The sequence below is a fragment of the Phycodurus eques genome, chromosome 4 (assembly GCF_024500275.1).
Source record: "Phycodurus eques isolate BA_2022a chromosome 4, UOR_Pequ_1.1, whole genome shotgun sequence".
Taxonomy (NCBI): domain Eukaryota; kingdom Metazoa; phylum Chordata; class Actinopteri; order Syngnathiformes; family Syngnathidae; genus Phycodurus; species Phycodurus eques.
In genome coordinates, this window is record NC_084528.1 from 18,724,265 (window position 1) to 18,740,822 (window position 16,558).

The 16,558-nt window shown below is 40.4% G+C and overlaps 1 protein-coding gene across 1 annotated transcript; it reads left to right on the plus strand.

The window, feature by feature from the left end:
* The first annotated feature begins 489 nt into the window (after positions 1-489).
* On the plus strand, positions 490-15,404 carry p3h3 (prolyl 3-hydroxylase 3). Its single transcript, XM_061674379.1, has 16 exons — positions 490-808; positions 1,562-1,746; positions 1,905-2,063; positions 4,016-4,208; positions 4,287-4,418; positions 5,477-5,619; positions 6,675-6,764; positions 6,839-6,891; positions 6,969-7,048; positions 7,127-7,254; positions 9,814-9,903; positions 9,978-10,128; positions 10,648-10,765; positions 11,302-11,377; positions 11,967-12,107; positions 13,671-15,404. The coding sequence occupies exons 1-16, from the start codon at positions 535-537 to the stop codon at positions 13,845-13,847; spliced, it is 2,190 nt and encodes a 729-aa protein (XP_061530363.1). The 5' UTR covers positions 490-534; the 3' UTR covers positions 13,848-15,404.
* Positions 15,405-16,558: the final 1,154 nt, after the last annotated feature.

Sequence of the window (16,558 nt, forward strand, 5' to 3'; positions counted from 1 at the left end):
TGATTTTATTGTGTGATAATTACGGTTCCGTGCCGAACACAGCTGTTACCGTAATTATTATAGTACATGCCTCCACCTCTTATTGAAATGCATTGTCTTCCAGCTGTATGGCGCATATTTTGTTATTCACGCGTCTCTAAATATATGAAAACTCTACATGTTAGTGGTGACTGCAATATTGTATAAATGAAGTCTGAAACCAGAGTTCATTCCAGTTTGTGATAGTTACGGTAGCAGCTCGAGCACAAACAATCACCGTAACTTTTACAATACACGCCTCCACCAGCAATGGAAGGGCGTTATTTTAACGCTTTTACAGCACTTAGCCTAATTATAACTAGAATATCCAAATGTTGGTGGTTATTATTAAACTGATGAACTGAGAGCGTATAGAGGAAGAGTTACGATAATACCTGTAGTGCCAGACCACAGCTCCCCCTACGGGGAAAATAGCGGTACTGTAAGTCCCACCACCTCCCCTAACTTCCTCACGGACGTGGTGCGGTCTCTCCTCGTCTCCTCTTGTGCGGGACCATGGCGCTTCCCCCTGACCTCTTTGCTGTGTACGTGGCGTCTCAAGTCCTTTTCCTATGCGCGGCATCGGTCAACTCGAACGGCGTTTCGTCGCTGCTGCAGCCCTATGACTTTTTGTACTACAAGGGGGTCCGGTCGTATTTCAACGGAGAGTGGGCGAAGGCCGCGGAGCTGCTGGAGAGGTCCATTGCGACCAAAGAGGCTCTGTTCAAAATCCGAAGGCAGTGTTTTGAGGAGTGCGGAGCGGCGGGAGGAGGTGCTCTCCAAAAACTAGGTAAGTTGCATCGACGGTATGTACATTCTGGTCTTTCTGCTTTTGTGTGGCACAACTCTTGATGTGCAATCTATATTTACTTCAGTGTTTCCCAACCTTTATTGAGCCGAGGCACATATTTTCCATTAGAAAAACTGACGGCACACCACCCAAAAAAATAATAAATCACAAAAAAGTGGATACGCATGTTGTCCGTTATGTATCTTCTGCCATCTCATGGGATAGCATTTCATTGTTCTGCCTGTCACTATATGACGCTGGTGTAGCTAGATGAACAAATGTGCATTATTTGTAAAAAATAATTTTGTGGACCAAATCAGTGTAATTGAATAATTTCCCACAACATACCTGTTGATTTCTCACAGCACCATGGTTGGGAATGGTTGAATCTCATTTGTCAAACTAAAGGCCCGCCATGTCATTTTATGTGTCCCACGACAGCTTGCCACAATTTTTCCTCAACTTCAAAAATAGTTATTTGTTATAAAAATGACAATACACTAGTGCCATGAAATACAAGTGACCCGATTAGTTATTCAACACAAACTGTGGAGCAACACATAGAGACAGATCATATACCAATACTCACAGATATTCTCTATCCTCTGCAAAGAAAGACTAACAATGCTGCAACCTACTGAGGAGCTGTGACTGTTTACATGTATGTCTGCGTTACACTGTCGAATCGAACTGATTTAAATGCATGATAACATGTCATCAAATGCCTGTGGTCACTTGTCCCTGTATTGTCAGACACTGAAGAGGGGAACCTGTGGGACCTCTGGGCCCTGGACTGGGTGCAGAAGAAGGCGGAGTGCTTGAGGTTCTGCGTGGGACGCTCGGTCAGCCATGTGGGACAGCTTCCCGTTTCCACAGACATCGAGTACGAGTTCGGCTCCCGCAACCCGTACAACTTCCTGCAGGTTACGTATTATAAGGTTAGTAACCACTCACAGATACAGTAGCTGCGGATACAGAGTTACGGTGATAGGTCAAAATCAGTTTCTCACGGAAGGCATATTCATGAATCAATAAGGTATACATGTATTCATCGTAATACTGTCTTCACACACTCCTCTCGCCCTCTCTGCATCAGCTGGAAAAGCTGCAGAAGGCTGCGGCGGCAGCCCAGACCTACTTTGTGGCCAACCCCACTCACCTCGAAATGAGGAACAACATCGAGAAGTACAGAAGGATGGAGGGACTCACCGATGAAGACTTTTACGACCGAGAGATGGACAGCGAAAAACACTGGGTGAGGGAGCACAACAACAATGTGCTCTGATGTCATGAGAAACTCTCCAGCATATAATTTAGATTACACTATGCACAACAAGTGAGGGATATTGGGCTTGTAAAATGCACTATACCCTCTACAGGTGGACATTGAACAGTTGGAAATGTAAATTCAAGAGCTGAGAGATGGTCAAATTAAGTTCACCTGTAAAGGGTATAGTGCATTTTAGGTTGATCCTGCAATTTCACCTGAAATCCCAATATCTCTAACTTTTTTGTGAGTAGGATATACATTGGAACCTTGGTTTTTACGAATGACCCAATTGACAAACAATTCAGTTTGCAAACATTTTTGAAGAAAATGTACCTTGGTTCACACACTTTTTTTCAGTTCACGAACAGTATTGGCACGGCAGCGAAAGTCTCACTTGTGCTTTTTCTCATCCAAATTACAGGTATCTTTGCTTATTTGCTCAATTAGCCATCAGTATGGCTCTCCAAAAAGTGAACACTGCTAGTGATAGTGTTATTTCAAGACGCTTTGAAGCGCCTTATTCTCGGTATGATATTGCCAACGCCACGGAGAAAAAGAATAAAGAGTGGAGGGCGGGAAAAAAAACTTTAATTCCAAAAAGGAGGCCAGCCACCGAGTGTTAACACATTCACTGCCATTGACGGCTTTAGAAGTCAAATAGCCATGTTAACTACACCGCGAGAGATGAAAGTATTTATGCCAGGTTTCTGTCTTTGGCCATGGGAAGAGAGCTCGCCGGTGATAGTGTTAGCGAGGCTTCGCGAGCTAATGTTACCCTGTAAATCTCCGTAACGTTCCTGAGATTTACCATGCAGTCTTTCACTATGCGGCTACACAATTAAGTTTACATTCACCATGGATACAGCCAGCCCAAATTGGCCACTACATCCCACAATGCAGCGCTGTAACCCAAAGCATATTGTGCTGCATGCCTGCATGCGAAAAGACTTACTTGTTGCAGTGTTTTGCTAGTGAACACACCTTGTTATTTCTTCATAATAAAGTGTGTATTCACTTGCAGTGGTGTAAGATAGGCGTAAAAATTGTCATTCTGATGATTTTTTTTGCTTTGACTGGCAAGCAAAAAGATTGCGATACGAGCATTTTATGGCAGCAATGAACTCAACTCAGTTGACAACAGATAGCAGCTTGGCAGATAGTGAACAATTCTTCAAAAAAGAGGATGCAAGCTGATAAATGCCATTTCCAGTTGAAGTTTACTGTCAAGCTAGACATAAAACCACGAAAATTACAGTGCATGTGTATTTAATCAAACCACATTTACTTTGTCTTATAAATGTTTAGTGCTAGCAAACAATGCAAAACGCCATAGACATGCTAAAAAATACCATCTATGTGACACTTTAAGCAAGATGTACACAAACAGTGCATCAACACATGTAGACAGAATATGTTACAATACTCACAGGCATATACTGTATCTTCTTTATCCTCTGTGAAAAACTATTATTGGAGCTTACTGAGTCACTCACTTTTCGTTCGTCTGCATGACTATTGTACTGTCCCCTGGTGACCAAGTTTCTCACACCAGAAGGAGCAGCAATTAATTAATCATGATGTAAAACTGTTAATTCTTTACATTTACATGTAATTATATTATAACTATATGTTGTTATAAACTATAATATTATAGAGTGCTATTTTCCTTATAAATATTTGGTTTTCTTTTTGCGGGGGGATTCAAACAATTTAATGGTGTTTCCATTAATTCCATTTCGCAAACGTTTTGGTTTGCGAACGGATTCACAGAAGGGGTTAAATCTGTAAACCTATGTTCCACAGTATACATAGATAGATAGATTTATCTATAAGTAGTTTGTAGATGAGCAAAATTCTTGTATGCTTCAACCTTTAATAGAGAAAATTGTCTGGTGTGTTTTTTTTGGCGGGGGGGGGGGGGGGGGTGCTCGTCACAGCTGGCGTACGATTCGGCACTTCAGCTGGAGGCGTCGTCCGAGTGGACACAGGCGGCGGACAAATGGCGAGCGTGCGTGAATGAAACGCTACGTCAGACCGAGGAGTGCAGAGTGCAGTGTGTGGTGGCCGGACAGCGCTTGCCCGAGGACAGGGGAGTGGACAGTGTCGACGGCGTCTTCGAGAAGGCTGCGGGTATTCGGAAGTGTCTTTGTTTTGAATGTTATGATAGGACACTTAATTGAACGCAACATCTTTTTTTATGCATTCTAGCTCTTTCCCTCTCACTACTGTCGTGCCAGCAGTCATGTGTGACTCAGGTGGCCACGCCTCCCGGCAGGATCTCCTCTCAGGACGACTTCCTGCCCACTCAGCTGGAGCACATGCACATCACGCAATTTAAAGGTTTGTGTTTCTACAGCCTAACATCTGCATTCTCTCTTACACTCCCCAAATACCCTCAACAACTGGGTCACTGTCATCAATTGGCAAAAAGTAAGCAAATACTTGTGCCCTGTAGGGGGCAATACTCTCCAATATCTTAAACTGTGTACACATCCAGTGTCCACACATGTATTCGCTTATTGCAAATTCACCTCTGCTGATTTTGTTGTGGAACCTATCTTCTGTTTGTCGCTGTTTTTGTGCTCGGGCCAATAAAAGTATTACTTCAGGAGTATGTGGATGTAACTATTTTCCCATTGCTGACATCATGTTGGTCTTCTTTTGACAGTTAATTAGTTGAGAGCAAATCAACAATGCTTCAACTTTTTGCAGCCCAGCGGTGCACTCTATTTTGCCTCATTGATTCAGTTTCACACAACTTAATCGATTCTTAATGATCGGTTAATTGATTATTATGCTGACCCCTGCAGATAGCAAAAACCTGGGCATAATAGACGTCCACTCATTTGCCTGTAGATGCCACAAGATAGTGGCAAATCACTACTTTTGTTTAAATGGAGCTCATCAACTCACTTCAACATAGTTCCTTGGCACCAAGATGCCACAAGATGACATCAAAGGACTACATTTTTCTAAAAGAAGCTCTTCAACTCACTTCAACATAGTTCTGTGGTGTCAAGATGCCACAAAATGGCACCAAAGCAATACATGTAAAACCTAACCATGAACATGTGGGGGTTCAGTGTTGTAAAACTGTATCTTTTGTGGACAGAAGCATTGGGACACAACCTCTCATCTTTTGCTGTATTTGAGAGGACCACACAATGTCCGTTCTAGTTCATCCTAAAGCATTGCTTTGCCTTCCTCATACTCATGGAAGCAATTGTCCAAAATGTCATGGTGAAAGGAATGATCAAAATTCTGCAGGAACTAATGGCTGCAGTCCAACCTCTGATTAATTTAGGAATTGAGACTCTTGCTCATATCGAATATTGTTGATTGGACTACCTGGACTACTCCTTAATATTCGGGCATTCTGTCTTCATGCTTGCTTACAGCTGGAGACGTAAGAGGTGCAGTGCAAACGCTTCGCTCCCTGCTCCTCTTTTACCCCTCAGACAAGGACGCCATTGACAACTTGCAGCTCTACCAAGAGACACTAGGAGGAGACAAAGAGTCACTGGACCTACAGCCTACGCAGGTGCGACCTGAACATGAATCCAGCCATTTTCTACTCGCTTGTCCTCATTAGGGTCAGTGGTAAGAGGGAGCCTGTCCCAGCTGACTTTGGGCCAGAGGTGGTGTTCACCCTGGAATGGTCGCCAGCCGATCGCAGGGCAGAAATAGACAAACAAGCATTCACAATCACATTTGGTCTTCAAGGCTAAAAATGTTTTGGGATGAGGGCGGAAACTGCAAAAAAAGTGGAAATTCCACAAAGAGACAGTCAAACAGAGATTCAAACGAGCAGCTAAACTACTATGCTACCATGCACATTCATGTCTGCAAAGAATGAGCTCATGTTTTCATGGTTTTTGTGCAACGTCACCTCTACGGTTTCTACTGTCAACTGTTTTCATGATGGGAGCGATTTCTTTCTTATCCGCATACAATTGATGATGTCATAAATAATTAAATCGGTCAAATCTTATCCAATTTAAATGAAATGTGAATGTCGAGGCAGATTAAGGTCAAACCACATTGACAGTAATTTAATTTCAAATATGGAAAATCCCATTTAATATGGGATATATGCCTATATATACAGGTGCAGCTAAATAATTTAGAATATCATGGAAAATGTAATTTAACCTCAGTAGTTCAATTCGAAAAGTGAAACTCACATAAGGATTTACTAAACAGAGTGACATATTGATTATATATATTTCATTTAATTATGATTATAGTTTACAGCTAAATAAAGCCCCCCAACAATGTCAAGAAATCAGACTATTACATAATAATCAAAATACATTTTTATTTAGAAATTAGGTAGGAGGGTAGCACGGGGTCCTAGTGGTCAGCACGTTTGCCTCACAATTATAAGGTTTAGGTTCAAATCTCAGTTCTGGGCTTCCTGTGTGGAGTTTGCGTGTTCTACTCGTGCTTGCGTGTTTTTTTTTTTTTCCCGTAGCCGGTCTACAACTTACTCGTTTCCTCTTAATTATCCACTTCCAACATGTCACCTTTTACATTTTGATATATTTGTCTAAAATATGACTATTTTTTATCTTTTTTGTATGTTGATCATTACAGGAGATCGCCCACTACGTCCAACGCTCGTTGCAGGAGAAGAAGCTTCTGTATTTCGGCATGGAGAACCTAAATTACACTTTCACTGACCCAGTAAGTATTTATCTTTAACTTTAATTTGCATTGGGTAAACATTTTCAAAACGTTTATCACATGTTCCTATGCAGGATCTTTGGACACCAGAGGATGTTGTCCCAGAAGCACTGAGGGAAATGTGGAAGTAAGACAGCTCACAAGCAAAAATGTGAATAAAAAACTAACAAACTCAAGTGAAAGTCAACATAACTTGTTTCTTAGAGCTGAAAAGAAGAAGATGACTGAAAAAACTAAAGAGGAAGAGCAGCAAGAGGAGGTGGACGACAGCGGCTTCTATGCAGGTCAAACACGCACCTTCTTCTTGGAATTAATTCTGTTTTTTTCAACACTCGCATCCCTCGGTTCGACCTTCCCTGCAGGTGGTCCAGTCCGTCAGGTGGGTGTGACCATCACCATGGACGACCTGCTCCTAAACGGGACCAACCGGGTGGTGCTCGATGGAGTCATGACTGACAAAGAGTGTGAGAGGATGTTGCAGATGGCAGCAGTGAGTCAGATTACAGTTCAGATTTTTTTGCTCTCAAGTGGCATAATTGATATATACATCTTGGCCGCCTAAAGAAGAAAATAAATGAATGGAATTGTATATTTTCAGATCAGATTCAGGCCTCTTCTAAATATGAATAAAAATCTGTGTATCAGACATCTGCCAATGCAAGCTTGATGTCATCAAAATAGAACCCCAATTCCAATGCAGTTGGGACGTTGTGTTAAACATAAATAAAAACATGAATACAATGATTTGCAAATCATGTTCAACCTATATTTAATGGAATACACTACAAAGACAAGATATTTAATGTTCAAACTGATAAACTGATTGTTTTTAGCAAATAATCATGAACTAAGAATTTTATGGCTGCAACACGTTCCAAAAAAGATGGGACAGGTGGGAAAAAAAGACTGAGAAAGTTGAGGAATGCTCATCAAACACCTGTTTGAAACATCCCACAGGTGAACAGGCTAATTGGGAACAGGTGGGTGCCATGATTGGGTATAAAAGGAGCTTCCCTGAATTGCTCAGTCATTCATAAGCCAAGATGGGGCGAGGTTCACCTCTTTGTGAACAAGTGCGTGATAAAATAGTCAAACAGTTTGAGGACAATGTTCCTTATCGTACAATTGGAAGGAATTTAGGGATTTCATCATGTACGGTCCATAATATCATCAAAAGGTTCAGAGAATCTGGAGAAATCACTGCATGTAAGCGGCAAGGCCCAAAACCAACATTGAATGCCCGTGACCTTCGATCCCCTAGGCGGCACTGCATCAAAAACCGACATCAATGTGTAAAGGCTATCACCACATGGGCTCAGGAATACTTGTCAGTAAATACATTTCGTAATACAGCCGTAAGTGTAACTTGAAACTCTACTATGCAAAGCAAAAGCCATTTATCAATAACACCCAGAAACGCCGCCGGGTTCTCTGGGCCAGAGCTCATCTAAGATGGACTGGTGCAAAGTGGAAAGGTGTTCTGTGGTCCGACGAGTCCACATTTCAAATTGTTTTTGGAAATTGTGGACATCGTGTCCACCGGGCCAAAGAGGAAAAGAACCATACGGACTGCTATGGACGCAAAGTTCAAAAGCCACCATCTGTGATAGTATGGGGCTGTGTTAGTGCCAATGGCATGGGTAACTTACACATCTGTGAAGGCACCATTAATGCTGCAAGGTACATATAGGTTTTGGAGAAACATATGCTGCCATCCAAGCAACGTCTTTTTCATGGATGCCCCTGCTTATTTCAGCAAGACAATGCCAAACCACATTCTGCACGTTACAACAGCGTGGCTTCGTAGTAAAATAGTGCGGGTACCAGACTGGCCTGCCTGCAGTCCAGACCTGTCTCCCATTGAAAATGCTTGGCACATTATGAAGCGTAAAGTACGACAACGGAGACCCCGGACTGTTGAACAGCTGAAGCTGTACATCAAGCAAGAATGGGAAAGAATTCCGCCTTCAAAGCTTCAACAATTAGTGTCCTCCGTTCCCAAACATTTATTGAATGTTGTTAAGAGAAAAGGTGATGTAACACAATGTCCCAACTTCATTGGAATTGGGGTTGTACACAAATTACTTTAAATTACAGCGAAACCATAGAAAATTAAATGTGATTTAACTGTGTTACATATATATATATATATATATATATATATATATATATATATATATATATATATATATAATTATCGACAGTTGGTGGAGTAATGTGAAGGTTACAGTTGGTGGAGTAATGTGAAGGTTACCCTCTTTTAAATGAGTGGGTGGAAGAGTCACCTCAGGTCAATGAACTGTATGTAATGTCTAATTTGTCTTATTTGTGTACATGAACCCCCGTTTGTACACTCCAGACGCACCCGCAATAGGTAAAAATCAGCGATATAAGGAAACGAAATAAAAAAATTTTAAAAAAATTGTTTATAGTTTTACTTCTCCCTCACCCATTAAACACATTTAAAATGATTAAAATCCACTTAAATTCATTAAAATACACTTTTTCAAGTGTATTTTTTTTCATTCACTTTTTCATTTCTCCAGCTAAGAGGCCACGTGTGATTGCTTAAAGCTGTTTCTCACCCCCAGTTGAAGTAAAACTGACCCATAAAATAAAAGAGAATTTATCTTGTGCAGTACATTTAAACACCAAACGTATAATGCGAAACATCATAGATAGACTTTAGGAAATTAGCGTTGATGTTGCTGCTATAAACCTTCAACAGCTGCTACTTTACACACGGAGTAGCAACACATACATACTGAGCATACAGCGATACATAAAGCTCTGTGGGAACAACGAACATTAAAAACAACAAAACGTGGTAGCGTACACAGAAGCATCCTCTTCTTGCTCTAGATTCGGCTGCTTCTCTTCCAGTACCAGAACTCAGTGCTACCCACCATGTTAGAAAAATAGCCTGTCAATAAAATCGGATATAGGCATTAAATTGGAATTAGACACTTGGACCTACAGTGTAAATCCAAAGACCTACAGTGTAATAAACTGTCTCACCCTATTAATATTCTTGTCTGTCTCTTGATAGGCGGTTGCAGCAGCAGGAGACCGGGGTCGACGGTCGCCGCATACGCCTCACGAGACGCTAGACGGCCTCACTTTGATCAAAGCTGTGAATGTGAGATTTAAAAAAGAAATACAAGCAAAGTACCGTAAGACATTTTTTTCACACGCCATACTTGAATGTAACAGCTGGCTCAGGACGGCCTGGTCAACCAAACGGACGCGAAGCTGTTGCACGAGCTGGGTGAGAGAGCGCGCATCCTGCTTCATTCCTACTTCAGGAGCCCCTCGGGACTATTTGTCACTTTCACGCACCTCGTTTGTCGGAGTGCCATTGCAGGTAAGAAACAAGGGTTACTCCATTACAGGTCACACAGTGATGGTCACGCATAATTTTGAATCTGATTGGTTACTTTTGAGGGTGAAGAGGGTGTGCAAACTTGTGCAACCACATTTTCTGAGTTATTTTTACTTCCTTTCTCAAAAATTGCATTTCTTTCAGTTGAGTTGTACAAGTTATATAGGTCACATTAATGGTGGAAAAATCTTTTGAACTTATTCATGTTGGTCTCATTTTTTATATATCACCAAAAAAAATGGCATTTGACCAGGAGCGTGTTGACTTTTTGTATCCACCGTACTAAGGAAAATGTACTTTTTCTTGTCTTTTATTAAAATAGTTGGGTCTCTTTTTTTTTTTTTAAATCAATGTAGTAATTTATAGTCCTGCATTATTTATTGAAAAATAAAAGAAAACGTTTTGGAAAAAAAATGTAACGCAAACAAACGTAAAGAAATGAAATAAAATTGTGACGCCACAAGGTGAAATATTTCTCTATATTTTGTTTGTGCCCACCAGGTGACCAAGAAGGCAGAATGGACTTGTCTGATCCGGTCCATGTGGACAACTGTCTCCTTGAGCCAGACACCAGGCAGTGCTGGAAGGAGCCGCCCGCCTTCATACACAGGGACCTCAGGTACACATTCGTATTTTTGGATGTGAATATTATATTTATACTAGTTAGAGGTGTAACCAACATGAAATACCAGAGAGCTGTGTGTGGGTGGGAAAAACTAGCAATGGCTAAGCGAAAAGAAGATGGAAAATTAGTCAAACATCGATCAGAGCCTCTACAACCATTTGTAATGTCCTGAGCTAGAAAGTATTTACTGTATGTGTTTTTGCTCTTTAAGCATAACACATATTACAGATATGAAATGTTTGAACATAAAAAATAAACTCACAATTTTATCATAAAGTTTGTGTATAAAATAGAGATTTACAATACATATATTTTTTTAAAGGGACAGAATTGCATGTCCAGTGATGCCTTGGGATACGAGTTGAATTCGGTCCATGCCTGTTTTTGGAAGAATTGTTCACTAACTGCCAAACTGCTGCTTGTTGTGAAGTGAGTCGAGTTCACTCTTAAGTCAGGTCACTCGTATCTCAAGGCACAGCTTGTACTTCTGTACTTTGAAATTGAAATGTAATTCATATTTCTCCGCACAGCGCCATTCTCTACCTAAATGACAACTTTGACGGGGGCGAGTTGTTCTTCACCAACAGGGATGCCAAAACTGTCACAGTAAGTGTTTTATATTATATTTACAGTATATACACAGTGAATCCCCGTTTTTCAAGGGCGATGAAGTAGGTAGGTGAAAATCCGCAATATTGAGAGCCCATATTATTTTTGTAGTTTTACCGCACCACACGTTTTAAACACATTTCAACTTATTAAATCACTTAAACCTATTAAAAAATGTTTTTTTAAAGTATTCCTTAGTGCCTGTTCTCACTCTCTCACTATCGAGAGAGGGGATAGTCGTCCCTTTGAGGAAACGAATACACTCGCTCGGACAGTTGAACAAAAGCTAAGCGTGCTTGCTTCAAGCTGTTTGTGACTCCCAGTTGAAGTTTACTGTAAAACTGGCAAATAAAACAAAATAAAATCAAACTGTGTATATTTAAACTCCAAAATGTCCAACCAAACCATAACGTTTTGGCTAACCAAAGTTGAAAACCTTCAAACAACTGCTACTTCAACACGCACGCAGCACCAACACATACAAGCACCATACAACAAAACTAATGCGATGTACAGTAGTAGGGGGAACATTGTAGTACTTCTGTTATCTGACAAGATGCTTGACATTTGTGTCCTGGCCCCGCAGGCCCGAGTCAAACCGACGTGCGGCCGTCTGGTTGGCTTCTCGTCGGGACCCATCAATCCGCACGGTGTTACGGCGGTGACGAGAGGTCGCCGCTGTGCATTGGCTCTCTGGTTCACCAAAGACAAGCTCTACAGGGACATGGTGAGTCATGACACGTTGGTGTGACCGTCACACCCGCAGCGCGATGCAAATTTGGCGGGATGTTGTGGAGTTGACCTCATTGACCTGGGAAAATGTTATGTCATGTAGATCTACTTAAGTACAGTAACAAAGGATTTGTACTTCACTATTTCCTACCACTGGCTATACAGATTTTTGTTTTAACCCCACCGCAGGGAGCTCTATCTACTGCATCTAGTAGGTCACTTGAGATGGAAATTGTTGGTGTTGCATACTGTACTGCTGCCTTGCTGACAAATTGCCTCACAGGAATTCAATTGTGTCTGTAGAAATGTTTAAAAAAAAGCAAAATGAATTACAAAAAAATCTCTTCAAGATCAATAAAGTATTTGCAGTGAATCTGAGAAACAATTCACAGCACTTCATTTTCCCCCCCCACATTTTTATGTTACAGCCTGATTCTGAAATGGCTCAAATTCATCTTTTCCCCCTTAAAATTGTAGCCATGACAAACAGCCCATAATGACAGTGGGTATGAAGTTGTTTCTAGATTTTCTTATTTTTTTTGTAATTGATTTGCAAAACTGGCGGCACGGTGACTGACTGGTTAGAGCGTCAGCCTCACAGTTCTGAGGACCCGGGTTCAATCCCCGGCCCCGCCTGTGTGGAGTTTGCATGTTCTCCCCGTGCCTGGGTGGGTTTTCTCCGGGCACTCCGGTTTCCTCCCACATCCCAAAAACATGCATGAATTGGAGACTCTAAATTACCCGTAGGCATGACTGTGAGTGCGAATGGTTGTTTGTTTCTATGTGCCCCGCGATTGGCTGGCAATCAGTTCAGGGTGTACCTCGCCTCCTGCCCGATGACAGCTGGGATAGGCTCCAGCAAGCCCGCGACTCTAGTGAGGAGAAGCGGCTCGGAAAATGGATGGATGGATTTGCAAAACTCTAATAGAAACAAATTTAAATAAGTACTAATGTGCCGAAAAAATGGAAAGAAGTTTTGAAACAATTTATCTTGGTCTAATTTTTTTAAATTTATTTTCTTTATTAAAAAAATGCATTGAACAGGGAGGGGTGTGTCAACTTTTTATATCCATTTTATTGTATGTATGAGTTGCAAAAATCTAAGATAAATGAATACATAAATAAAATCCCATCTACATACAGTAATTACTAATTTGCAAAAAAAATAAAGGTTTTCATTATGGGGTGTTGATTTTCCATTTTGAATCTTCATTTTATATATGATTTTTTTTTATCATTAAAATTTGACAGGCTTGTTAACAACACTCTTCTCTGTAGTGTGTTAAATTTACAATTTATTTTCATAGATAGATGAACAACGATGCATCATTTGTAGTAAACAACAATTTCTGACGAATTAAGTGAAATTGGATAATTTCCCACAGCACACCTGCCGATGTCACAGTGGGTGGGAATCACTGCTCTAAACTATATTTCTGTTTAATAAAAGTTTCAAAGATGTTGCTTTGGTTAAATATTGATTTGGAATTATTAGCTGTATTGGATTTCATCTTCATGCACAGTCTACATTCCAGCCTGTCTGTCTCCCACCCTGCAGGAGCGAGAGGAGGTGGAGAACGGGTGGGCCCCCGACAGGCAGGGCGTGGCGAAGTCGGACGACAAGGACGGCGGCGGCGGCGGCGGTGGAGCCCCCGCCCCTCGGAACGCACGTAACCAAGCGCCGGCCAAGGGCAGAGCGAGAGGACGGGTGACGGCAGGCAAAGATGAACTGTGACTGTGCGCCTCTCAAGTAGCGCTTTCGCACTGAGCTGGTTCCAGTGCTGTTTGGGTAACAGTGGTAGATTGGTTCACTTTGGAGTTCGCTGACTTCTTATGGATTTTTTTTTAACCTCACATTTCTTTTCTTTTCTTTTTTTTTCAAATAGTATTTTGCAAACATCGCATTTCTAACACTAAATAGTTTACCATCAAATTTCAAAAATTCATATTTACTTCCATTGTACTGTATAACTGCCATCTGAGTTTGAATTTGAAATTCTAACAGAATTTGTTTTTACCATCAAATTTCTAGCACTAATTTTATTTTTTTTCTATAGGTGCAATGGAAGTTGATCTGATTCTGTGCCTTTAAAGTTTAAATTTGAATTTCTAACACATCAAAAATACAATGTCAAAAATTCTACTTCCTAAATTCAACTTCAAACTCAGGTGGCACAGCTAGATATCTTATGGTGCTTTTGTGTCATCTGAGTTTGAAGTTGAATTTAAGACATTACATTTTGTACACTGAATATTTCTGACTAGAAATTCTGGTGGGTAAAAAAAAAAAATACATCTGTGTCAGAAATTTAAATTTAAAATTCTAAACAGCACAGATATGTATATTTCAGACGTTGAATATTTTACTCAGATTTTTTTATTGTTTTGATAGTAAAAATATGAATTGTTATAAATTCAAATTCAAACTCGGATTGCACAGATACAGTATACAATGAAAGTGTATCTACATTTTTAATTTAAAAAATTCAGTGTTACAAATTTGATGGTAAAAATAAAAAATAAAAATCAGTGTTACAAATTCAACTTCACTATTTCGATATCTTCCATATCCGTAAAAAACAGTTGAATGTCCGCACCCCTCAGCCAGTGATGTAATAAGAGCCTTCCCCCTGGACCAACAAAGATTTAGTGCTCGTTTGACACAGAACGTTTTGCGAGCTCCAAGTGGGTGTTCTTCCAGTGAAAAAGCAAAAAGAACCACAACTCATTTTGGCTCTAGCTCCAAACCAACACTGGCACCAGCTCAGTGTGAAAGGGTTAAATGTGGCAACTAGCTTTCCGTTACCACCAAAGAACAACTCCACTCTGCCAAAGGAAACCATTTAAGTGACACCAAAGAACAATATACTAAGGTGTTCCCTAAAAAGATGAGCATGCTGTGTTTAAGGAAGAACCTTATTGGTTTTCAGTGAAGCTTGACACGTTTTTTGAGTATTTATTAGTGACACTGTTCAGTATGAACGTGTTTTAATTATGTGGACCTAATTAACTGACAAGTGTGTGTGTGTGTGTGTGTGTGTGTGTGTGTGCGTGCGTGTGTGTGTGAGTACTGTATTTATACTTAACTATGGAGAAAGAAAGTAAACACAATTTCCGGTCTCTCTGCAGTGTGAGTGCTGTTTTTTCTTTGAAATCACAGTCTTGTGGAACATTTATGTGTCAATTAAGGCTATACGAGGTATATCACATGACCAAAACCGGATAGCTGACATCCTGTCTATGCTATGCTAACAAGCAGGACTACGGTTTGATTGCATAATTTGATGGTTTGAAGCCGAACTTGCGAAAAAAAACCAAAAAGCAATCTTTATGACTAGTGTCTCGATAGGGGCCCTGGTGACCAGTCCAGGGTGTAACTTCTTGCTCCATCTTACTCGTGACTAGAGGTTTGCACCTCTAGTCACAATGAATCGATTAATTGACAAATAATCAATTATCAAATTAACTGACTACTACTTTGACAATTGATTAGGGACATTGTTTAACTTAAAAATGTCAAAATCCTCTGAATTTCGGCCTTTCGACATCATATATTCTCAGATTACTGTGGTCCACCATGAAAGCAGACTGATCAGTCTGATTTACACGGAGTCTTGCGTTCTGATGAATTCAGGTTAGAAGCCCAAACTGAATAAAAATGCTCCATATGAACACCTCAATCGGAATAAACAAGCCGAATCTGAATGGAATTTCATTCGGTTTCACAGGGGTGGAATGTTCCTTTTCCCAAACTGATCCAACGTCAACCAGTTCAATGCAGCATCCTGTCTGCGCATGCTCTGTCTTGAGGTACAGTAAATGAAGAGTGACGTCATCGTTTACGCACTTGTAAATATGGCGGCTTCCAACCCGAGCTCGTATGCGACGGAGATTTTTTTTTCCACTACTTGAAGTTGTAACTTGTTTTTATCAAGTGTAAAAACAACACTGGTTACTGTGCGAAAAAGACGACTGACCATCTTGATAAATCACATGATGTTTGCAGCGATCCGCGCATGTCACGACTGTACAACGGCTCTTCCGATTAAATGTGGTGTACCAGATTGGAATTGATCACGTGTAAACAGTTGACAGAGCTCTTCAACGGAATGATTTCAATGGAAATGAGAAAAAATGTCTGCGTTACTATTTTTGTGTTTAATTAAATTAAGATATTTGAAAACATCTATTTTTATTCTGGAAAAGAATGATCAACATTTTTGCGTATTTTACAGACCGAACCAGTAACTGAATCAGTAACATCAATTTATGTTTGTGCATTTTCTGCACTGTTGATTTGAAATAATGGAACATACAAACAAACAACCATGTTTTAGAAAGGGATGGAAATTTTAAAAATGTTATCTGGTTCATTGATTAATTGAGAAAATCATTGACCAATTAATCAATTATTAAAATAATAATCAGTTGCTGCCCAAATAAAGT

Coding starts and splice junctions, on each gene's coding strand:
- p3h3 (XM_061674379.1), top strand. CDS start 535: ATGGCGCTTCCCCCTGACCTCTTTGCTGTGTACGTGGCGTCTCAAGTC. Junction 6,765..6,838: donor ATTACACTTTCACTGACCCA/GTAAGTATTTAT, acceptor GTTCCTATGCAG/GATCTTTGGACACCAGAGGA. Junction 7,255..9,813: donor GGATGTTGCAGATGGCAGCA/GTGAGTCAGATT, acceptor GTCTCTTGATAG/GCGGTTGCAGCAGCAGGAGA.